General features: G+C 36.3%; 1 protein-coding gene across 1 annotated transcript; it reads right to left on the bottom strand.

The window, feature by feature from the left end:
• Window positions 1–319: 319 nt before the first annotated feature.
• LOC120300786 (vomeronasal type-2 receptor 26-like) lies at window positions 320–3,715 on the bottom strand. Its single transcript, XM_039327241.1, has 3 exons — window positions 3,686–3,715; window positions 2,617–2,743; window positions 320–1,218 (listed from the first exon to the last, which is right to left on the bottom strand). The coding sequence occupies exons 1-3, from the start codon at window positions 3,713–3,715 to the stop codon at window positions 320–322; spliced, it is 1,056 nt and encodes a 351-aa protein (XP_039183175.1).
• Between the last annotated feature and the right edge of the window lie 15,878 nt (window positions 3,716–19,593).

Below are 19,593 nucleotides of genomic sequence, written 5' to 3'. Positions count from 1 at the left end.
ATAATTGTTTGGAAAGACTCCCCTCCTCTTTTTAAATATATTTTTGATATGATCCAAAATTGATTTAAGAACCCATTATTTCAGGCAGATTGGTTTGTCCTGTAAAGATGATGTATTTATTTACTTCTTTGGACAATGAGTGTAAATGCAACAGCATGAGCATTTCTTTTGGAATGGGAAAACATAATAAGTTTTAATAACAATAATAATCCACCATAAATTGTCCTTTCACAGAAATTAAAACTATATGTATACAGGAGATAGCAAACAGTCTCTTGATTGTCAACAATTTGCATAGTGAGAAAACTCACATGATGTACTAAGTCCTCTTTATTAGTTGCTCTCGCTGGTTTAACTCAGGCCTAAAAACAATGATGTAGCATTTTGGCAAAAATATACATCCCAGTAATGCAGTGCTGGAGGACAAGATGGAGAAGACCTCCACAGCTACCATGGCCTTGCCTTTTGTGCTCAGATAGGCTGGAAAGAAAGAAACCCATACACTACAAAAGGCCAACATGCTAAAGGTGATGAACTTGGCTTCGTTAAAACTGTCAGGTAATTTACGGGCAAGAAAAGCTACAACAAAGCTGGCAATGGCCAAGACACCCATGTAGCCCAAGACACAATAGAAAAAGAAAGCTGACCCCTCATTGCACTGTAAAATCATTTCTTGGAGCTCTGAATGCATGTCCAACTCAGAGAATGGTGGATATGTTGACAACCACAGAATACAAATATACACTTGTAAGAGAGAACAGGAAAGGACAGTACAAAAAGGCAATCTTTTCCCCACCCATTTCCTCATCTGAGATCCTGGCTTAGAGGCCATGAAAGCAACAACTACAGTGATGGTTTTGGCCAGAACACTAGAAATGGCTACTGAGAAGGTGATGCCAAAAGTTGGTTGTCGGAGAAGGCAGGTCACCTTGCTAGGTTGGCTGAGGAAGAACAAAGAGGAGAGAAAACAGAGTTGAAGAGAGATAAGGAGGGTGTAGGTGAGGGACCGGTTGTTGGCTTTGACAATGGGAGTATCCTGGTGCTTAATAAAAGTTCCAAGTACCCAAGATGTCAAGAAGAAGCAACAAACAGCAGTCAAGGCTAAACAATTTCCTAAGATTTCTTCAAACGTTAGAAAGACCATCATTTTTAGGATACATCCTTTCTTTTCTTTATTTGGATAATGATCTTCTGAACATTCAAAACAGTCATCCATATCTGGAAGAAAAGTCAAGGAATTTGTCATCTATCCATTCCAAATTGTTGAAAATATTCATCTGATAGGTGCCAGCTAACTATAGTTACTAGTAGGATCATTTTTGTGTGAAATTGCAGGTTTTTTCTCTATTGTATCTTTTAGGATATGCATGCAAAAACAACAAAGGAAAGCACAATTATTCTCTGAAATCAATATAGTCCATTTGGACTTTTTCAATTTTTTCCCCAAAACTCTGATGATGAATATAAGGGAAGCAGAAATACTGATTCAAAGTGCAAATCAATATAATCAGTGAATATTACAATTTGATACAGGTAAAATGTGAATAAACTAAGGAAAGATTAATCTTTGTATTAAAAAAAATAAAAAATAAAAAAGAGTTTGGTCCAACAAGCAAAAAGAATGATCTACTTTTACTTTCTAGATAATGAAATCCATGATCCCTCTGCTCTATCCTGCCCTTTAGTGTTCTTTTATGATCTATGTGGAAAACCTTGGTTCTACAAAGACCTTTTGAGGTTAATATACCTAATTCATTGACAAATCTTTCTTTGTTTGCTGAAACTTTTTTGCTTTCTCTTACTGGTGGAAAGAAGGGCCAGAAGATGTCAGATCAAATGGAAAAAAAATCATTCATTCATTCATTCATTCATACATTCATTTCATTCATTCATTCATTCATTCATTCATTCATTCATTCATTCGCAATGACCTGAGCCAATCAAAAGGTTTTTTTAATATTTATTTGTAAAAACAATCATTCTTTATTTAAATTTGAGCTAAAGTTTGAAAAGTAGAGATTAGAGGTCCTTAAATCATACTTTCATAGGGGCCAAAAAAAGAAACAGATAAAGAAGTTATTGAATTAATTCAATGTCTATAGACTCAAATTAGATTTCATGTGCGGGTTTCTGGTAGTTCCAGTACACTTTTTCTTTAAGTCCCAAGCTAATCTACAAATTCTACTTAGCTAGTGATCTCCCATTTAAATATTTATTAATATTAAGGTGGACTTAAAATGATTAAGGTCACAAGTTATCAATGTGACATCATATAGGGGAGACCATTTTTTTAAAAAAAAAAATGTTTCATATATTTGCTTACTGAGTGAACACTCTTATGGGGAAAAAAAACCTACCAAAGGCAAATGAAGTTTTAAATTTGAAAAATAAATAAATAGATAATAGCTGATATGATGATAGAAAATCTGTGACTCAATGGATCCATATTGGGGGCTTGTATTAGGAAATGCTACCTGCCAGAATATTAAGGGCAAACTTTAACAGTACAGAAATGAACATTCACCCTTAAAGTTACTAATTATATTCATTCTAAAGTAGTTTATTACATTTTGCTTAAATCTATCTCATGAAAACTTGATGGAACCTCTAACCTACCATTTTGATTTGAAATCTTCCCTTCTGGACATGGAACACAGTCGTAGCAACAGAATTCTTTTTCTTCAACCCCTTTCTTCCAGTATCCAGGGGAACAAGGATCGTTACACAGAGAAATTGGAAATACCTGGTCATAAACATAAAGGGTTTTGTAAGGGGAGATTTTTAAAACAGTTTCTAATTCTAACTTTCCTTCTTTATGTCAGGAAACAGAATAACAGAATAACAAAAGTTTGAAGGGACCTTGGAGGTCTTCTAGTCAACTCCTTGCGTAAGCAAGAGACCCCATACCAAGGGTGCTAAACTGTCGGCCCGCAGGCCAGATGCATCATATCGAAACCGCACCCACCCCATTGCTGGCAATGGAAAAATAGTCATGATATGTCGTGATACATTACGTGACATTGTGAGTTTTACACTCCTGCCCTATACCATTCCGGACAAGTGACAGTCCAGTGTCTTCTTAAAGCCTCCACTAATGAAGCACCCACAACTTCTTGAGTCAAGCTGTTGTTCTGCTTAATTGTTCTCAATGTTAGGGAATTTTTTCTTAGTCCTAAGTTGCTTCTCTTCTTGATTAGTTTCCACATATTGTTTCTTTTTTTTCCTTCTGGTGCTTTGGAAAATAGATTGATGACCCTCCCCTCTTCAATGTGGAAGCACCTGAAACTGACTTTTCAAATTTCTACTCAATTTTAGTAAATGGGATTTTTACCATAAAGATGTTGAAATTACAAGGATGGGTGACAGGACCTGCTTGCAGAAGGGCGGGGTGAATAAACGCTCTTGTGTGATGACAATCTTATGGAAACAACGTGACTCCCATGATTTCAAATGGAAATGCAACTCAAATATGAAAACCTGGCTTTTAGAGTGTCCTGTCATTTTATCAATTTGCTAAATGCTTGAACACAGTCAGCATTTGCACTGAATACATCTCTTATTTTTCTTTAAAAACAAAAAACCCTTATATTTAGAAAGAGACTATGTTCATTATCCCTTTACAGACAAGGACATCTTCATGGTTATCATAATGGATCACAATACAGTCTATTAAATGTAAATATACCTGGTTAAAAGCTGGGTGCCAGACAATCATATCTTCATCAATGAATAATTCTTTCCCTTTTGGAGCACTGGGATCCAAGTCTCCAACTCTAACTTTCTGAAAAGATCTGTTAGGGAATGTGATCAGGTTGATGATGTCAAATCCACCCGTTGCTTCTCCTTTCTCATTCAGGAACACTCTCTCCCCAGCCGAATTGTTAAAAGAAATGCCTTGAAGAAATGGATGGAGCTACTTCAAAGAAAATGAGAGAGGGAATTGGAGGGATAACAATAGAAAGGAGACCAGCATATTCAAATTTAATTCACTCATTTTTCCCATTCCTGTAATAATGCTCAAATAAGTACAGTATACTGAGAAAATTGATAGTCTATATTGCGTGGAAATGTATAGGTCTATTCTATTATTCATTTTCTTCTTATTTTAAGGAAATAGCATTAATCAATAAGAGCAAAATGAAAACAGACTATTTTGAATTTGATTTCTCTTTACTGTTCAGGTTGGTCAACTCTAGACACCATATATTGTCTTATCCTCCATTTTTCCTCTTCATAGTTAGCTTTTGAGAGGCTAGGACCTGACAAATTTCCTTTAGTCAGATTTTAGAGATTCAAGCATTCTTTGCTAGGCAAAGATTCTGGAGAATCTCAAAGAAGAAAATAAGAGTAGGGAAGCCCCAGAGCGAAAGGGGTAAAACTACCTCCCCTGTGAGATAGCGGTGATAAGAAGCATGGGGGGACAGAGGCTTTACCTTAAAGCAATAGACTTATAAGTTGTAAAGGATTAACGGATAAGGGTGGTTTTTCTTTCTGGGCCTTTCAGCAAAGCTAATAAGAAGGTTAAAAACCTGAAAAGCGAAAGTACTGACTGAGCAGAGAAAGTGGACATTTTGAATAAAAATGGAGGAATAATAATAATAATAATAATAATAATAATAATAATAAAGTTGGAAGGGACCTTGGAGGTTATCTAGTCCAACCCTATGCTCAGGCAGGAAACCCTATACCATTTCGGACAAACTGATTAATATTAAATGAGGGAAGAGAGACACCTACAAGTTAAGAAGGAAAATACGCATAAAAATAAAGTAAAGAAATTGCTCTAAAAGTACTCTAAAAAATAAAAAGGGTAAGCTGTAGCTGAATTGAGGGTTCAGGCAAATAAGAATTAATTGAATATAACCTATTATATGACTGCACCGGAAAAGACTTATTAGGAATAAAAGGTTGAAAATTTAAAGAAGGTGAGAAAAATCATTTACTTATCTACCTTGCTGAACACCTCAATACCTATAACTATCAAGAGACTAATTGTAAAACTTGGACTGTATTGTTAATTAATTGAACATTTGTCATAATACTTAGGCGAACCAACTGTTACATTATTATTATTATATACTATTATTTAGATAAATTAGACTTGCAGTGGAACATGAGCATTTGAAATTGATAAATACATCAGACTATTAAGTACTGTATATTAAAAGTGCCAGTGTTAGAGGCTTTATGTTATGTTAGTAATAGAACATAATACTTTTAAGATATAAGGTATCAGTGATCATAATATCAGAAGAATAACAAATCTTTCAGGTGTGGTGGAGGCAAAGACAAAGACTGTACATAAGTGAGTGGGCTGGTTGACATCACTCTGAAAGATGACAAGCATCCCCAACCTAACAAGAGCTGGGACTGGAAGAAAACAGATAAATCAAGCAACATTGGTGGAACTAAGCCCAGTAGGACAAAGATCGATAGAAGAGATGATGCCAAGCGAAAGAGCAGGCGCACTCAAAGATCTACAATTGATGTTACAATCTATGCAAGAGGTTATGTTGAGAAACCACAAACACTTGAAAAATGAAATAGGCGAAATAAGGAACGAAACCGAAGAACCCAAAGAGAAGATTGGAGCAATGGATGGGAAATTCGAATGCTTCCAAGAACAAATACTGAAAAATGAACAGAAACTATTAGAAATGGAAGACAGAATGAATAAGGAGGAAAGAAGAGTAACAAGCAAACAAAAAATTGAAAAAAAACCTGTTATTTTGCTAGAGACAGAGAAAGCAGACCACTACTTAGGTTTTCATGAAAGAAGAGAAAGGGGAAGATCTCCCAGAAATGATGATGGACATGTCAGTGAGAGTTTTAGGAATTGAGAAAGAAAAGATGGCACATAAGATAGATGAAATAGATAGAATACACACAAATTATGCAAGAAGAAACAACCTATCTAAGGAAGTGCATATTAGATTCGCCAAGAAGTCAGTTAGGATAAGATCCTGCATAGAACCAGAGACGACCCAATAGAATATAAAGGAAAACAACTAACAGTGTTTAAACAAGTCCCCAGGAGGATAAGAGATCTTAGAAGGCCCTATCAACAAATCACATTGAAAATAATAATACAAAACATTAATTTTAGGTGGCTGATGCCAGGAGGAATCCTGATGACTTGGCAAGAAAAAAGATACAGGCTGGACACGATAAACAAAGTAGAAGGGTTTTTTCAGCAATATCTAGGAGGCAAAGATGAATTAGAAGAAAGAGAACTAAGAGAAGAAGATATTACAGAGAGACACAGCAGAAAGGCACGAGAAGCACAAAGCAAAGAACGGGAAATTGAGAGAAGGAAAAAAATGAACTATGACAATGATGATGAAAATAGACATAAAGAATTTAAAGAAGACGGATCAATGAGATCAACAAGTTCAAAATATAGGCAGTAATGTGGAAGAACTAACAGTACTATCACTAAATGTAAACGATTTAAACTCCCCGGCTAAGAAAAACAAAATTTTGAACAAGCTTAGTAAGAAAAACTTAGAGATAATAATCTCACAAGAAACACATATAAAAAAACAGCACTAAGATCTATTAAACTACCCCAAGTTAGGAACTAAATTTGTATCAATCTCACAGCAGAAAAAAGGAGGAATAGTGATATATGTCAAAAAAAGAATCCAAGCAAAACAAATTTATCAGGACAAAGAAGGTAGAATACTGATAACTGAAATTTTGCTGAATAAAAAAAAAAGTTGCCTTGGTAGGAATTTATGTCCCCAACGAGAGACAAAGACAATTTTACAAGAAATTACATAAGATCATCGGTGATATCAAAAATGAGAATATGTGTTTAATTGGTGACTTCAATGCAAGTGTAGATAGAGAATTAGACTATAAAAGTGAGAATGCAAGAAAAGGAGCTAGAAGAATACTACCTGGTACTTTTTTTAAAATGGCGGAGGAACTTAACATCCAGGATAGTTGGAGGGAGAGAAATTGGAACGTAAAACAATTTACATATTATTCAGGGCATCACCAATCTTGGTCTAGAATTGATATGGTCTGGACAATGAAAGAATTAAATTCAGATGTAGATAATGTAACAATAGATACCAATACATGGGCAGACCACAATCCTATTATAGTGAAATGGAAAGGACAGAAAACAACAAGAAGGTGGACCTTAAAAAGGCAATTTTAAATCAGAAAGAATTCAAGTATAAGATGGAAGAACAAATGCGGATATTCTTCCAGACAAATAAGAAAGAGGAAACTTATACCCAAAATCTATGGGATACAGTTAAGGCAGTCATGAGAGGAACTGCAATTACATACATGGCCAATGAAAATCAAAAGAAAAGGCAGTATCAAAAAGATTTAGAGGAAGAACCCAAAAAACTGGAAACAGAATAACAAAAAACACACACACACACACACACACACAATGTAGGGATCTAAAATGACAACTAGATCTAAATAAACATAACTTGATTATCATAGAAAAAGAAAAATTGGCACAAAAAATAAAAAGTATGAGACAAAATTTTTTGGAACAGGCAAACAAACCCAGGAGATGGTTGGCTTATAGACTGACAAAACAACAACAAAAAGTTAAAAGATGGATTAGTAAAATGTGCAATGAAGAGGGGGAGATGGTACAGCAGACTGAAGAAAAAAACATGTGACGTATGAATTCTTTAAAAACCTCTATAAAGACGATGAAAAGATCAGTGAAGGAAGAATATTACAATAGCTTATGAATGCTGATCTGCCGGAAGTCCTGGGAAGAATTCCAAAATATATTAAATAAGGACATAACACTTCAGGAAATTATGGAAGCAATTAAAAAACAGAAAAGTAATAAAACACCTGGCCCTGATGGATTACCGTCTGAATTATACAAAAATCTCCAAGAACTTTGGGGCCCAACTTTATTGGATATATTTAATGAAGTATTAAATATAGCAAAGAACCCAAAATTATGGAAAGAAGCAACCATCAAATTAATACCAATTAACTCTCATCAAAAACTACAAGCCTATCTCTTTATTAAATACGGATTATAAGATATTTATGACAATAATGGCAGAAAGACTAAAAAGATACTTAGTTGAATTTATCCATACTGACCAAAATGCAAATAAGAAATAATGTTTGTTTGTTTGTTTATTTATTTATTTATTTATTTATTTATTTATTTATTTATTTATTTATTTATGAGACTTATATACCGCTTTAAGTGCAAGCACTCTCTAAGCGGTGTACACCAGTAAGCAATGTATATATATATTTACATTGCCCCCAACAATCTGAGTCCTCATTTTACCTACCCCAGAAGGATGGAAGGCTGAGTCAACCTTGAACCGGTGAGATTTGAACTGCTGACCTGCTGAACATGGTCAGCTAAAGTGGCCTGCAGTACTGCACTCTAACTGCTGCACCACCTCGGCTCATTAGGATTATATTAGATACGCTAGAATATTACGAATCGTATAATGAAAAACAAATGGCATTTATCTTTGTTGACACACAAAAAACATTTCACAACATTAAATGGGATTTCATGTTGACCCAACTTAAACATGGAATTTGGGGAAAGATTCATAAATATGTTCAAAGCAATTTATTCTAAACAAGAAGCAAAAGTAATTATGAATGGAGAATTAACAAAAAAAGTTCCAAATACAAAAAGGTACAAGGCAACGTTGCCCACTATCAGCATTATTATTCGTACTCTCTTTAGTAGTTTTAACAAAAATCATTCGAGAAGATAAACTGATTAAAGGCTTAGAAACTAAGAAAGAGATATTTAAATTACAGGCCTATGCAGATGATTTAGTTTTCATTTTGGAAGAGACTCTAGAGTCCGGCTCAAGACTATTACAGATCCTGGAAAACTATGGAGATGTAGCAGGGTTGAAGATGAACAAAGAAAAAATAAAATGTTAGTTAAGAATATGACCAAATTACAAGAAAATGAGCTAGCAGAAAAAAATAATTAAATTATTTTTGACACCTTGCTAAGCATTGGGGGTACCCAAATATTGTCATGTCCTAAAAGTGGTACAATCTGTGAAAAGATTGAAAAGTGCTGATCCTAGTCCAATCCCCTGCTCAAGCAGGAAACCCTATATCATTTCCGACAAATGATTGTCCATTCTCTTCTTAAAAACTTCCAGTATTGGGGCATTTACAACTTCTGAAGGCAACTTGTTCCACTGGTTAATTGTTCTAACTGTCAGGAAGTTTCTCCTTAGTTCTAGGTTGCTTCTCTCTTTGATTAGTGTCCATCCATTGCTTCTTGCCCTGCCTTCAGGTGCTTTGGAGAATAGCTTGACTCCCTCTTCTTTGTGGCAAAACCTGAGATATTAGAACACTGCTGTCATGTCACACCTAGTCCTTCTCTTCATTAAACTGGACATTCCAGCAACTGTTCCTTATATTTTTTAGCCTCCAGTCCTCTAATCATCTTTGTTACTCTTCTCTGTACTCTTTCTAGAAACTCAACATCTTTTTTACATTATGGTGACCAAAACTGGATGCAGTATTCCAAGTGAGGCCTGACCAAGGCATTATAAATAAAAAGATCATGTGAACTTGATTCTATCCCTCTGTTAATTAAGCTTAGCACTGTGTTGGTTTTTTTGGTTGCAGCACTCTGCTGACTCATAGTTACGTGATTGTCCACTAGCACTCCAAGATCCCTCTCACAGTTACTAGTATTGTGCGAGGTAGCACATATATATTTCCTGTTTTTTTTTTTTCTTTGTTGCTCTTTATTCCAAGAAGAAGAAAATGTCAACTTAGGAAAAAAACAATAATTGAAATATGCAGCTCATCTTTATTTTACTAATTAACGATGACACAAACTTTAAAGCATCAAACCCTGCTACTCTCTTGGTGGTTTACCATAAGTCTCAAAATCAACATATCTTCACAAAAATAATTTGGCTATATCATCAAAGAACGACTATCATAAAATTAATTCCCCTGTCTAACAACCAAGTCTTTACTAAATTACAAAAATCTAGTGAAGTGAAATGTTTACGTTTTAGAACAGTATATTGAACAGGAAAAAAAAACCTGCCTTCAGATGCATTGTCACTTAATTCTTTCTAGAACCAGGCTAAACAAATCTACAAGACAGGACAAATCTAGATAGAAATAAAATGGTTATTTATAGAATCAAAAATAACACAAAAGTCCCATTGAATAGATTTCAATTTGCAAAGACATGTTTTTTTTAATCTTCCTTTGTTTTATAACTTATAATCTGCTGTTACATTAATAACTTTGTTTTTCAATAACTGCATTGATCTGTGGAGAAAAATCCATATTAGAGTATGGAGGAGAAGAACTATTCATTGAAACAAAAGATAGGTGTGGCAAGGAGACATTACCTGCCAAGGCCGCAGATTTGAAAATTCAAAGTTTTTAATTCTTCTGTGTTGGGAGTTTGATCTCATTGCCTCCTGCAATGAATGTGCCACTGCATAAACAGCATTGTAGATACTGTAGCTTTGGGCAGACATCTGCAACTCAAACAGAGGAGCAGGCAGACTCTCCAAATTCTCTTCTCCACTGCATGTTTTATTGGACATTGAGGGTAATTCTTCATTTGAAAGTGAACAGTCGAACAATTGCTCCCAAACTTCTTGAAGAAATCCATCTTTGTGGGTTGAAGGTTTGATGACTTGAATAAATTCTTTGAAGCCCTGAACCTCTCTTGAATGCACTGTAAAGGAAAGAGACCCATGGAACAACTGGACATCCCAAGCCCTTTGAAGTCCTAGCAGTATGAAATCAATTGGATACATCAGGATCCAAACCTTTCTAAATGATGCATTCTCTTTATTTTCATAATCATATAGAAATACAACAGTTCTGAGCCACAGAACTGTGAATGAGTCACCATAGACAAGAAGAACATTGGCCTTCTGATCTATCAGTTGATTAGAAATAGTTGAGATCACATCAAATAATTCTGAAATTTCTTCTAACTGGGCTCGTTGTGGAACTCTTTGTGTGAAAGACAAGCAGATCCTATTTTGAGAAAGCAATGGAAGCAGTTTCTGTAAGAAATGTTCTCCCTTATTATTATCAAAGGTAAAGACTCCAATCCACCTCCATCCAAAATGGAGCAGAAGCTGTATAACCCCACTGTATTGATGTTCCTCTTTGGGGACCATGCAGTAAAGTGAAGATAACTTAGTATCCTGGACCTCTTCTTGGGCAAAGGAGCCATAGGTCAACTACATAGAAAAAAGGGAGAGTCATTTTTCATGGCAATGATGGGAAACTGAATGAATTCCAGAAATGAATTCTAATATTTATTACAAAAGAAGGTAATTTTCTCTCTTACTCTCCTACCCAAAGTACCTGTGGAATCTTGAAAACGTTTATTGTTTCTGCCATATAGGATGAAGTATCAGACACAAGTGCTCCAATGATGGCCAGGAGATTCTTCTGACTATCACATTTGTAGTTAGGGAGAAATTCCTGAGATTTAAAAAGCAGGTCAAGGGTGGTGCGGTAGGTCATCCTTGGGCTGCGGTAACTGTCATAGATGTGGAACCCAAGAGTGATGTTAGATAAGATCTGTGGATGTTCATTGATCTCCTTCACAGCAAAGGCCAAGGCAAGGACGTGCTGGTAGAATTTGGTGACTATACTGCCAAAAGGTTAAATATCCCCATTGAAGAAGTAATTTTAAAGCTCTTATAATTTGGCATCATATCTAAATGAATAATTAATTTTTCTGTCTCTGATGGAAGTAGGAAGATGAGAATTATGAAATACTAAAATATGGGAATAATTTCTACAGAAATGTTTCCATGTATTTCCATGATTTGCAACTAATAGGTATTATGACAAAAATAGTTGCCTTTTGAAGATACATTCTATTAATGTAGCACAAAATACAATACAAATAGAATAAGCAAATATCATTGATTTCTTGTGTGTATGTTTTGTATAGAGTGAAATGCAGAGTAATAAATAACCTGACTTAAAAAAGACTTACTTCTTTTGAAGAACATATCTTTTATGAATGGAAAAAGGAGAATCATATGTTTTATGAGAAAGAACTCAACTTAATGAAAAGAAAATGATTTTTTCTCCAACAACTAGATACATTCAAAAGACAAAACAAGCTTTGATGACATGCAAAACTGACATTTATGCTCAAACTATTTTTATTCATATAAACAATTAAAGGCAATATGGCTAAGTGTAGAAAATGTATGCCCAAAAAAAATCCTTACAGTGGTAAGTCATAAGGTTTAAGAGAAGGATGGTCCTTAAATTCAATTTCATAGAAGTTGTAAAAAATTTGAGTCACCATCCCACCAATGACGAGATCCCCAGGCTGGAACCACTCATGTGGAACAGGGAAAGCTTCACTTGCAGGGCATCTCAGAGTAACTACTTTGTGCTCCAAGAAAATCAGAAGGAATAACATCTTTATTCTATTGTTTTGGATGTCTGGGTCTATCGTTCAAAGATAAGTTCTGGCAGATAATACAGGAGGGAAATAACTTGTGGAAATGAATCTCATAAAGTCAGCATTACCCTTTGCTACCTCCACGTGGCTCTAGTAATATTTATGTGAATTGTTTCTCAATTCCTATTCCCTTCTGCACAGAACGTTTGATATTTTCACCTGTTAAAATAATAGAGTGATTTCAGTAATTCATAAGTGTCATGATTACCTTTGGAATATTGGCAACCTGGCAATTATTCTTTGTATATCTATTAACATCTTTCTTTGGTATGTTCTAATAAGTAACTGAAGTTTAACCTGTTTTGAAAATAAAGGGAAGATGTTTGGGAAAATGGACTTTGGTGAGAATTTTATTAAGTGGATAATTGATAAATTTATATAATGCAGAATTATATGCAAATTAAGGGTAATATATAAAACCCTCGAAAATACAAAAGGATAAGAAGGATTGGGTTTGCCTCATTTAAAATTTATTTTGCAGTACCTGAAAATGCCCATATGTGTCACAGCCGAAGAACCATTTTATAAGTAAAGAATAGCAGGTAAAGAAAAATGGATAACCTATCAAGAGTTGTTAGAACAAGAACATAGAGAATATAGCAATTGCTTGTACATTGCTTCATAGTGCTTTATAGACCTCTCTAAGTAGTTTACAAAGTCAGCATATTTCCCCCTACTATTTAGGTCATCATTTTATTGACCTTAGAAGGATAGAAGGCTGAATCAACCTTGAGCAAGTCAGGATCGACCTACTGGCAGTGGGCAGATTCAGCCTGCAATACTGCATTTTAACTACTGGACTACCAGGGTTTTTAAATTGAAATAAATAAAACATCTTTGGTTGGCCCAAAGGTGTTTTTTCTTTCAAAAGGTACCTGGACATTATTTTTTTCTAGAAGATGTTTTGCTTCTCATCCAAGAAACTTAATAATAACAGTAACAGTAATAGTAATAGTAAAAGTAGTAGTAGTAGTAACACTACTACTACTACTGTTACTACTACTACTGCTACTACTACTACTATAATAAAGTTGGAAGGGACCTTGGAGCTTATTTAGTCCAACTCCCTGCTCAGGCAGGAAACCCTGTACCATTTTAGACAAGTGATTGTCCAGTCTCTTCTTAAAAACTTCCAGTATTGGAGCATTCTGGAGGCAGGTTGGCCACTGGTTAATTGTTGCTGTTCTGTCGGGAAATTTCTCCTTAGTTCTCGATTGCTTCTCTCTTTGATTAGTTTCCATCTGTTGCTTTTTGTCCTGACTTCAGGTGCTTTGGAGAATAGCTTGACTCCCTCTTCTTTGTAGCAACCCCTGAGATATTGGAATGCTGCTATCATTTCACCTCTCATCCTTCTCTTCATTAAACTAGACATACCCAATTCCAGCAACCGTTCCTTATATATTTTAACCTCCAGTCACCTATTCATCTTTGTTGCTCTTCTCTGTACTCTTTCTAGAGTCTCAACATCTTTTTTACATCATGGTGACCAAAATTGGATGAAATACTCCAAGTGTGGCCTTACCAAGGCATTGTAAAGTAGTATTAACACTTCACTGGATCTTGATTGTCTCCTTGTGGGCTTGCTTCTCTCCGCCTGTAGACCCTTATGCGGGTCGATAGTCGCCCTGGAGGGCACGACTACAGTCGAGGAGGCTGTGCTCAGCTACAAAGGAGCGGCAGCTCCTCCAGCTGTCTGAGCTAAACTCCGAGGGCCGACGAAGAAGATAGGCCAGTAAAATGGCCGATCACCCAGCCGCACCAACCACAAGTCAAAAGAACAACTAAACATGAAGAACCACTGTGGAGAATCTGGGTGAGACCTATCCTTCTCTCACTATCCTGACTTTTCCTGTAACTTGACTATTTCCTTTTATTAAGAAAGTGGTGGCTGCCTATCGAAAAGAAGAGCTAAAAAGAAAAAGACTAATAATTTTTTGTGGTTGTTTTTTCTAATATTGGACTTCTGTTGGGGGGATATTAGGGGGAAAGAAGAAAAAAGGGACATTGTTACTTTGTGTTTTTTTTAATTTGACAATGTGGGAGATAACTCTCTTGTTAACTTAAAAAAAAAGAAAACAGAGAAAACTTTAATTTTATTAATTTGGAAAAAAGACTTTATAATCCACTGAGGACATTTGGTGGCAAAAAACAAAATTGTAACTTTACTTCTACTTGTTATATGAAGAGGGATTGGATTTTCATATGATAATAAAAAAGAAAGACAGCTTGACAGCTGGATGGTGAAGTTGGCTACTAGACCTTTGGAGGTGGACATTTGTGGATCTTTTTCAAATACAGTCTCTGATAAAGGAAAAGGCTAATCTACCACCAAAATGGATGAAAGTAATCGACATCTTGACTATGATTTAATACTGGAAAAAATATTAGAACTTACAGAAGACTTTAAAACTTATTGGAAACCTTGGAGAAAATCTAATGATGCTACCTTGGAACTTCACATTGATCCTCCAATAATGAATCAAGTTATGGAACAAGGAACAATAGAAGACAAACAGAGTAATTCTGAACAGGCTTCTATACTTCAAGGCATACAACTCAAAAAGACAGAGATACTATGCTTACAATCCAATTGTGAATCTACATTGGGAGAAAAGGTGGAACCCACTGAGCCAATTTATTGTACGCAATGTTACCTACAACTAATGGATAACTTTGATGACCAAGAAGTAACTGTAATTGACTCAGTTCAACTACCAAAAATAACAAAGATTGATATTCAGACACTCTCCTCTGGAAATTACAATAAAGAGGATAATTTACTTATAACCATAACATCGAGTAAAAGTCAATATAATACTCAGATGATATTGGCAGAAAGGGGAAGAAATTTTGTGCAGTTTGAATCGTTACAAATTTTTGTAATCAAATTTTGAGGTTCGATAATCGAAAAGCTTTAACATGGGAATTAACTTGGCATAGAAAAAAAGCCAGAGTCAGGTTTAAATGTGACATAAAATGTTACTTGATGGATTAAAAAGGCTTCAGAGATTTTGTCTGATTTAATAATGAATGAAGGATGTGAATTTATTGTTATTATAGTTGATAATTATTTGAGGGAGTAAACCTTTTCAGGGTGTAAAAAAACTTTATAGATGTAGATTGATGAAATGATAGAGTATAGTTTTAAAAATAGAAATGTATTTTTTGAATTTACATTATAATTTTAAATCTGATAACTATGTTGTAATAGAGAGAGAATTTGTATGATTTAATTACAAATGAAGGATGGGAATTTCTTGATATTATAGTTGATAACTATTCGAAGATGTAAACTTTATTAAGGGATAAAAGTTTTTTTTATAGATGTAGATTGATGAAATGATAGAATATATTCTTAAAAATAGAATTGTATATGTTGGACTTATACTATTATTTTAAATATGATAATTATGTTGTAATAGAGAGAGAGTAAGAGATATTTGTGATAGGGGAAAAATTTTCAAAGAATGATCTATTATTAAGGAGACCTGAAATCCCAACTATATATTTATTAAAATGTAATTGGAGTATGATAACTGCAATTAGTAAAGCTTAAAAAAGGATATAGATTATTATAATCGCATGTGATTGATGATTTTTGTTTGATTGAACTTTACCTAAAATTGTGTTAATTTTAATAAGCAATATTATATTTAGGAAACAGAGAGGAAATTTTTGATAATTAATTTGAGCTATATTTATATGATTTTGTCTTTGAATGATTTGACATCCTGACCACCACATTGTGTCCTAAGCTTTTGGAAAAAGAAATGGAAAAAAAACAATAAAACTTTTTATTAAAAAAAAAAGATTCTTCTGTATCTTAAGCCGATCTTCTGGAGTATTGGCTATTCCTGCCAGCTTTGTATCATCTGCAAATTTGATGTGTTCCCCATCTATCCCCTCATCCAAATCATTGAAGCTGTTGAAGAGCACTGGGCCCAGAATAGAGCCCTTGGGTACCCCACTACACACTTCCCTCCTTGTAGATGCAGTTCCATTGAAGATCACGTGCTGAGTACAATCGGACCGCCACCTACGAATGCATCTGGTGATAATGCTGTCTAACCCACATTTTTTTTAAATTTTATCAAGTAGTAGGTTGTGGTCTACTTTATCAAATGCCTTCCTGAAGTCTAAGTTGTTCTGTTCTGGGCCCTGTGCTCTTCAACATCTTCATCAACGATTTGGACGAGGGGATAGATGGGGAAATCATCAAATTTTCAGATGACACCAAGCTCTCCTTGATTTCACATGAATTACAACTGTGGTCCCAGTTAGATTAAATTTGTGTCCTTCTGAGTCTTTGTGGATGGACATGAGGGAAAATGGGTCATGGCTTTTGATGGCCAGGAAGTGTTCATGCAGTCTAGTTGATAGCTTTCTTCCTGTTTGGCCTATTTTCACAGTTGCTGCACTATGAGCCAGAAAGAACTATGTGGGCCAAACAGAAAGAAAGCTATCAACCAGATTGCACAAACAGTTATTTTCTAACTATTATAGTGTATTTTTGCTTATTATTTTAATATGTTTTGTGGGTTTGTGATCTGCAAAGTCATTTATTCACCCTTCCAACAAAAAATGTACGTTTGTATTGGGTACCAGATTGGGGAAGTTTCCTTCTTCCTATAAATGTATTTAATTGATATTTCTGAACAATGATTATAATAAAGTTTTAATCTGAGTTTATTTCTATGCATTGACCATGCAATACATTGAGTATAATTCAATGTAATTGCTACCATTCCCTATGCTTAATGACTTCTACAGAAATAAATGGCTATGTCAAATTGCCGATTGTTCATCTGCAGGCATAGCATTCTTGTATTATCCCTGGAGATAGTAAATCTCCATTTATGTTTCGGCTTTAGTTCTGGTGGCTTTGGTTATCAAATATTAAGTTACATAATTATTTTATTTTAAAGATGAATGGAGAAGTAACACATGAGGGAATTACTATCATTTAGTATATGTGTAAATATTTAATAAGAAATATTTTTAATAAATAATTGTTTGGAAAGACTTGCCTTCTAATTTCAAATATTTATTTATTTATTTATTTATTTTATTTCTAAAATTTATATGCCGCCCAATCCCAAGGGACTCAGGGCGGCGTACAAAATTAAAACAATAATATGACAATAAAACAATAAAATAAATACATTCATACAGAATGTCCGATCATATCCCACCCCCCCGGGGACATCAGCCCCAGGCCTGCCGGAACAGGAGAGTTTTAATGGCTTTCTTAAAGGCCGGCAGGGTGGGAGTAGTTCGAACCTCGGGGGGAAGTTGATTCCACCAGCTCGGAGCCACCACAGAAAAAACCCTTCCCTGAGGGCCCGCCAGCCGACATTGTCTGGCCGATGGGACCTGAAGGGGGCCCAATCTGTGGGACCTCACCGGTCTCTGGGAACTGTGCGGCAGTATGCGGTCCTGTAAGTAACTGGCGCTATGCCATGAAGGGCTTTAAAGGTGATAACCAACACCTTGAATTGCGTCCGGAGACCCACAGGAAGCCAGTGCAGCTCGCGGAGGATAGGTGACATGTGGGCATACCTTGGCGCGCCCACAATCGCTCTCACGGCTGCATTCTGAACCAACTGCAGCCTCAAACGCTCTTCAAGAGTAGCCCCATGTAGAGCCATTACAGTAATCCAGTCTTGAGGTGACAAGGGCATGAGTGACCGTGAGTAAAGCCTCCCGGTCCAGATAAGGCCGCAACTGGTGCACCAGGCGAACCTGGGCAAAGGTTCCCCTGGCCACAGCTGATAGATGTTGTTCCAAATGTAGCTGTGAGTCCAGGAGGACACCCAAGTTGCGTGCCTGCACTGAGGGAGGTATATTTACCCCCCCAGGACTAATGATGGACCATCAGTTGACCTTTGGGAGGCAAGACCCAGAGCCACTGGTCTTGTCAGGGTTGAGTCTAAGCCTATTCACCCCCATCCAGACCCTCACATTTTCCAGGCACTGGCACATCACGTCGACTGCTTCACTGAAAGGACACGGGGTGGAGATATACAATTGGGTATCATCCGCATACTGATGATACCTCACCCTGTGTTGCCGAATGATCTCACTCAGTGGTTTCATGTAGATGTTAAAAAGGAGGGGGGACAGGACCGAGCCCTGAGGCACCCCATGATCGAGGTGCCTAGGGGTCGATCTCTGTCCACCCACCAACACTGACTGCGACATGTCAGAGAGGTAGGAGGAGAACCACCGCAATATGGTGCCGCCCACCCCCACCTCTCCGAGACGACGCAGAAGGATACCATGGTCGATGGTATCAAAAGATGCTGAGAGGTCAAGAAACATCAAGATAGAGGAATGACCCCTATCCCGGGCTCGCTAGAGGTCATCGGTCAGTGCGACCAAAGCAGTCTCAGTGCTGTAGCCGGGCCTGAAACCAGATTGAAAAGGGTTCAGATAATTAGTTTCATCCAAGGATCACAAGAGTTGGGATGCCACCACCTTCTCTACAACCTTCCCCACAAAGGGGAGGTTGTAGACAGTACGAAAGTTCTTCAAAACAGCTGGGTCCAGGGAAGGCTTCTTGAGGAGGGGCCTCACCACTGCTTCCTTTAAAGGTTGTGGGAAAGACCCCTCCATCAAGGAGGCATTGATTATCGCCTGGAGCCAGCCTCGTGTCACCTCCCTACTGGCAGAAACCAGCCAGGAGGGGCACGGGTCCAATAAACAGGTGGTGGCATTCATTGCCCTCACGGCCTTGTCCACTTCATCAGGGGTCACAGGCTCAAACTCGCTCCAGATAACATGACTAAGACCAGCCCCCGGCAACTTGGCTGGCACTGCCCAGTCGGAGTCCAGGTCTTTCTGAATCTATATTTTTGACATGGTCCAAAATTGATTTAAGAACCCATTATTTCAGGCAGATTGGTTTGTCCTGTAAAGGTGATGTATTTATTTACTTCTTTGGACAATGAGTGTAAATGCAACAGCATGAGCATTCCTTTTGCAATGGGCAAACAGACTTATTAACGATAATAATCCTCCATAAATAGTCCTTTCACAGAAATTAAAACTATATGTATACAGGAGATAGCAAACAGTCTCTTGATTGTCAGCAATTTGCATAGTGAGAAAACTCACATGATGTA

The sequence above is a fragment of the Crotalus tigris genome, unplaced genomic scaffold, assembly GCF_016545835.1.
Source record: "Crotalus tigris isolate CLP2741 ecotype Arizona unplaced genomic scaffold, ASM1654583v1 scf7180000017614.5298720, whole genome shotgun sequence".
Taxonomy (NCBI): domain Eukaryota; kingdom Metazoa; phylum Chordata; class Lepidosauria; order Squamata; family Viperidae; genus Crotalus; species Crotalus tigris.
The sequence above is the reverse complement of the archived record's forward strand: the minus strand, read 5'-3'. Positions and strand labels throughout refer to the sequence as shown.

Excerpts from the sequence above, each read along its gene's own strand:
- LOC120300786 (XM_039327241.1), bottom strand. The coding sequence starts at position 3,715 with ATGATTGTCTGGCACCCAGCTTTTAACCAG. Across the intron at positions 2,744-3,685 it reads GGCACCCAGCTTTTAACCAG|GTATTTCCAATTTCTCTGTG; the intron begins GTATATTTACAT and ends GTTTATGACCAG. Across the intron at positions 1,219-2,616 it reads GAAGATTTCAAATCAAAATG|ATATGGATGACTGTTTTGAA; the intron begins GTAGGTTAGAGG and ends CTTTTCTTCCAG.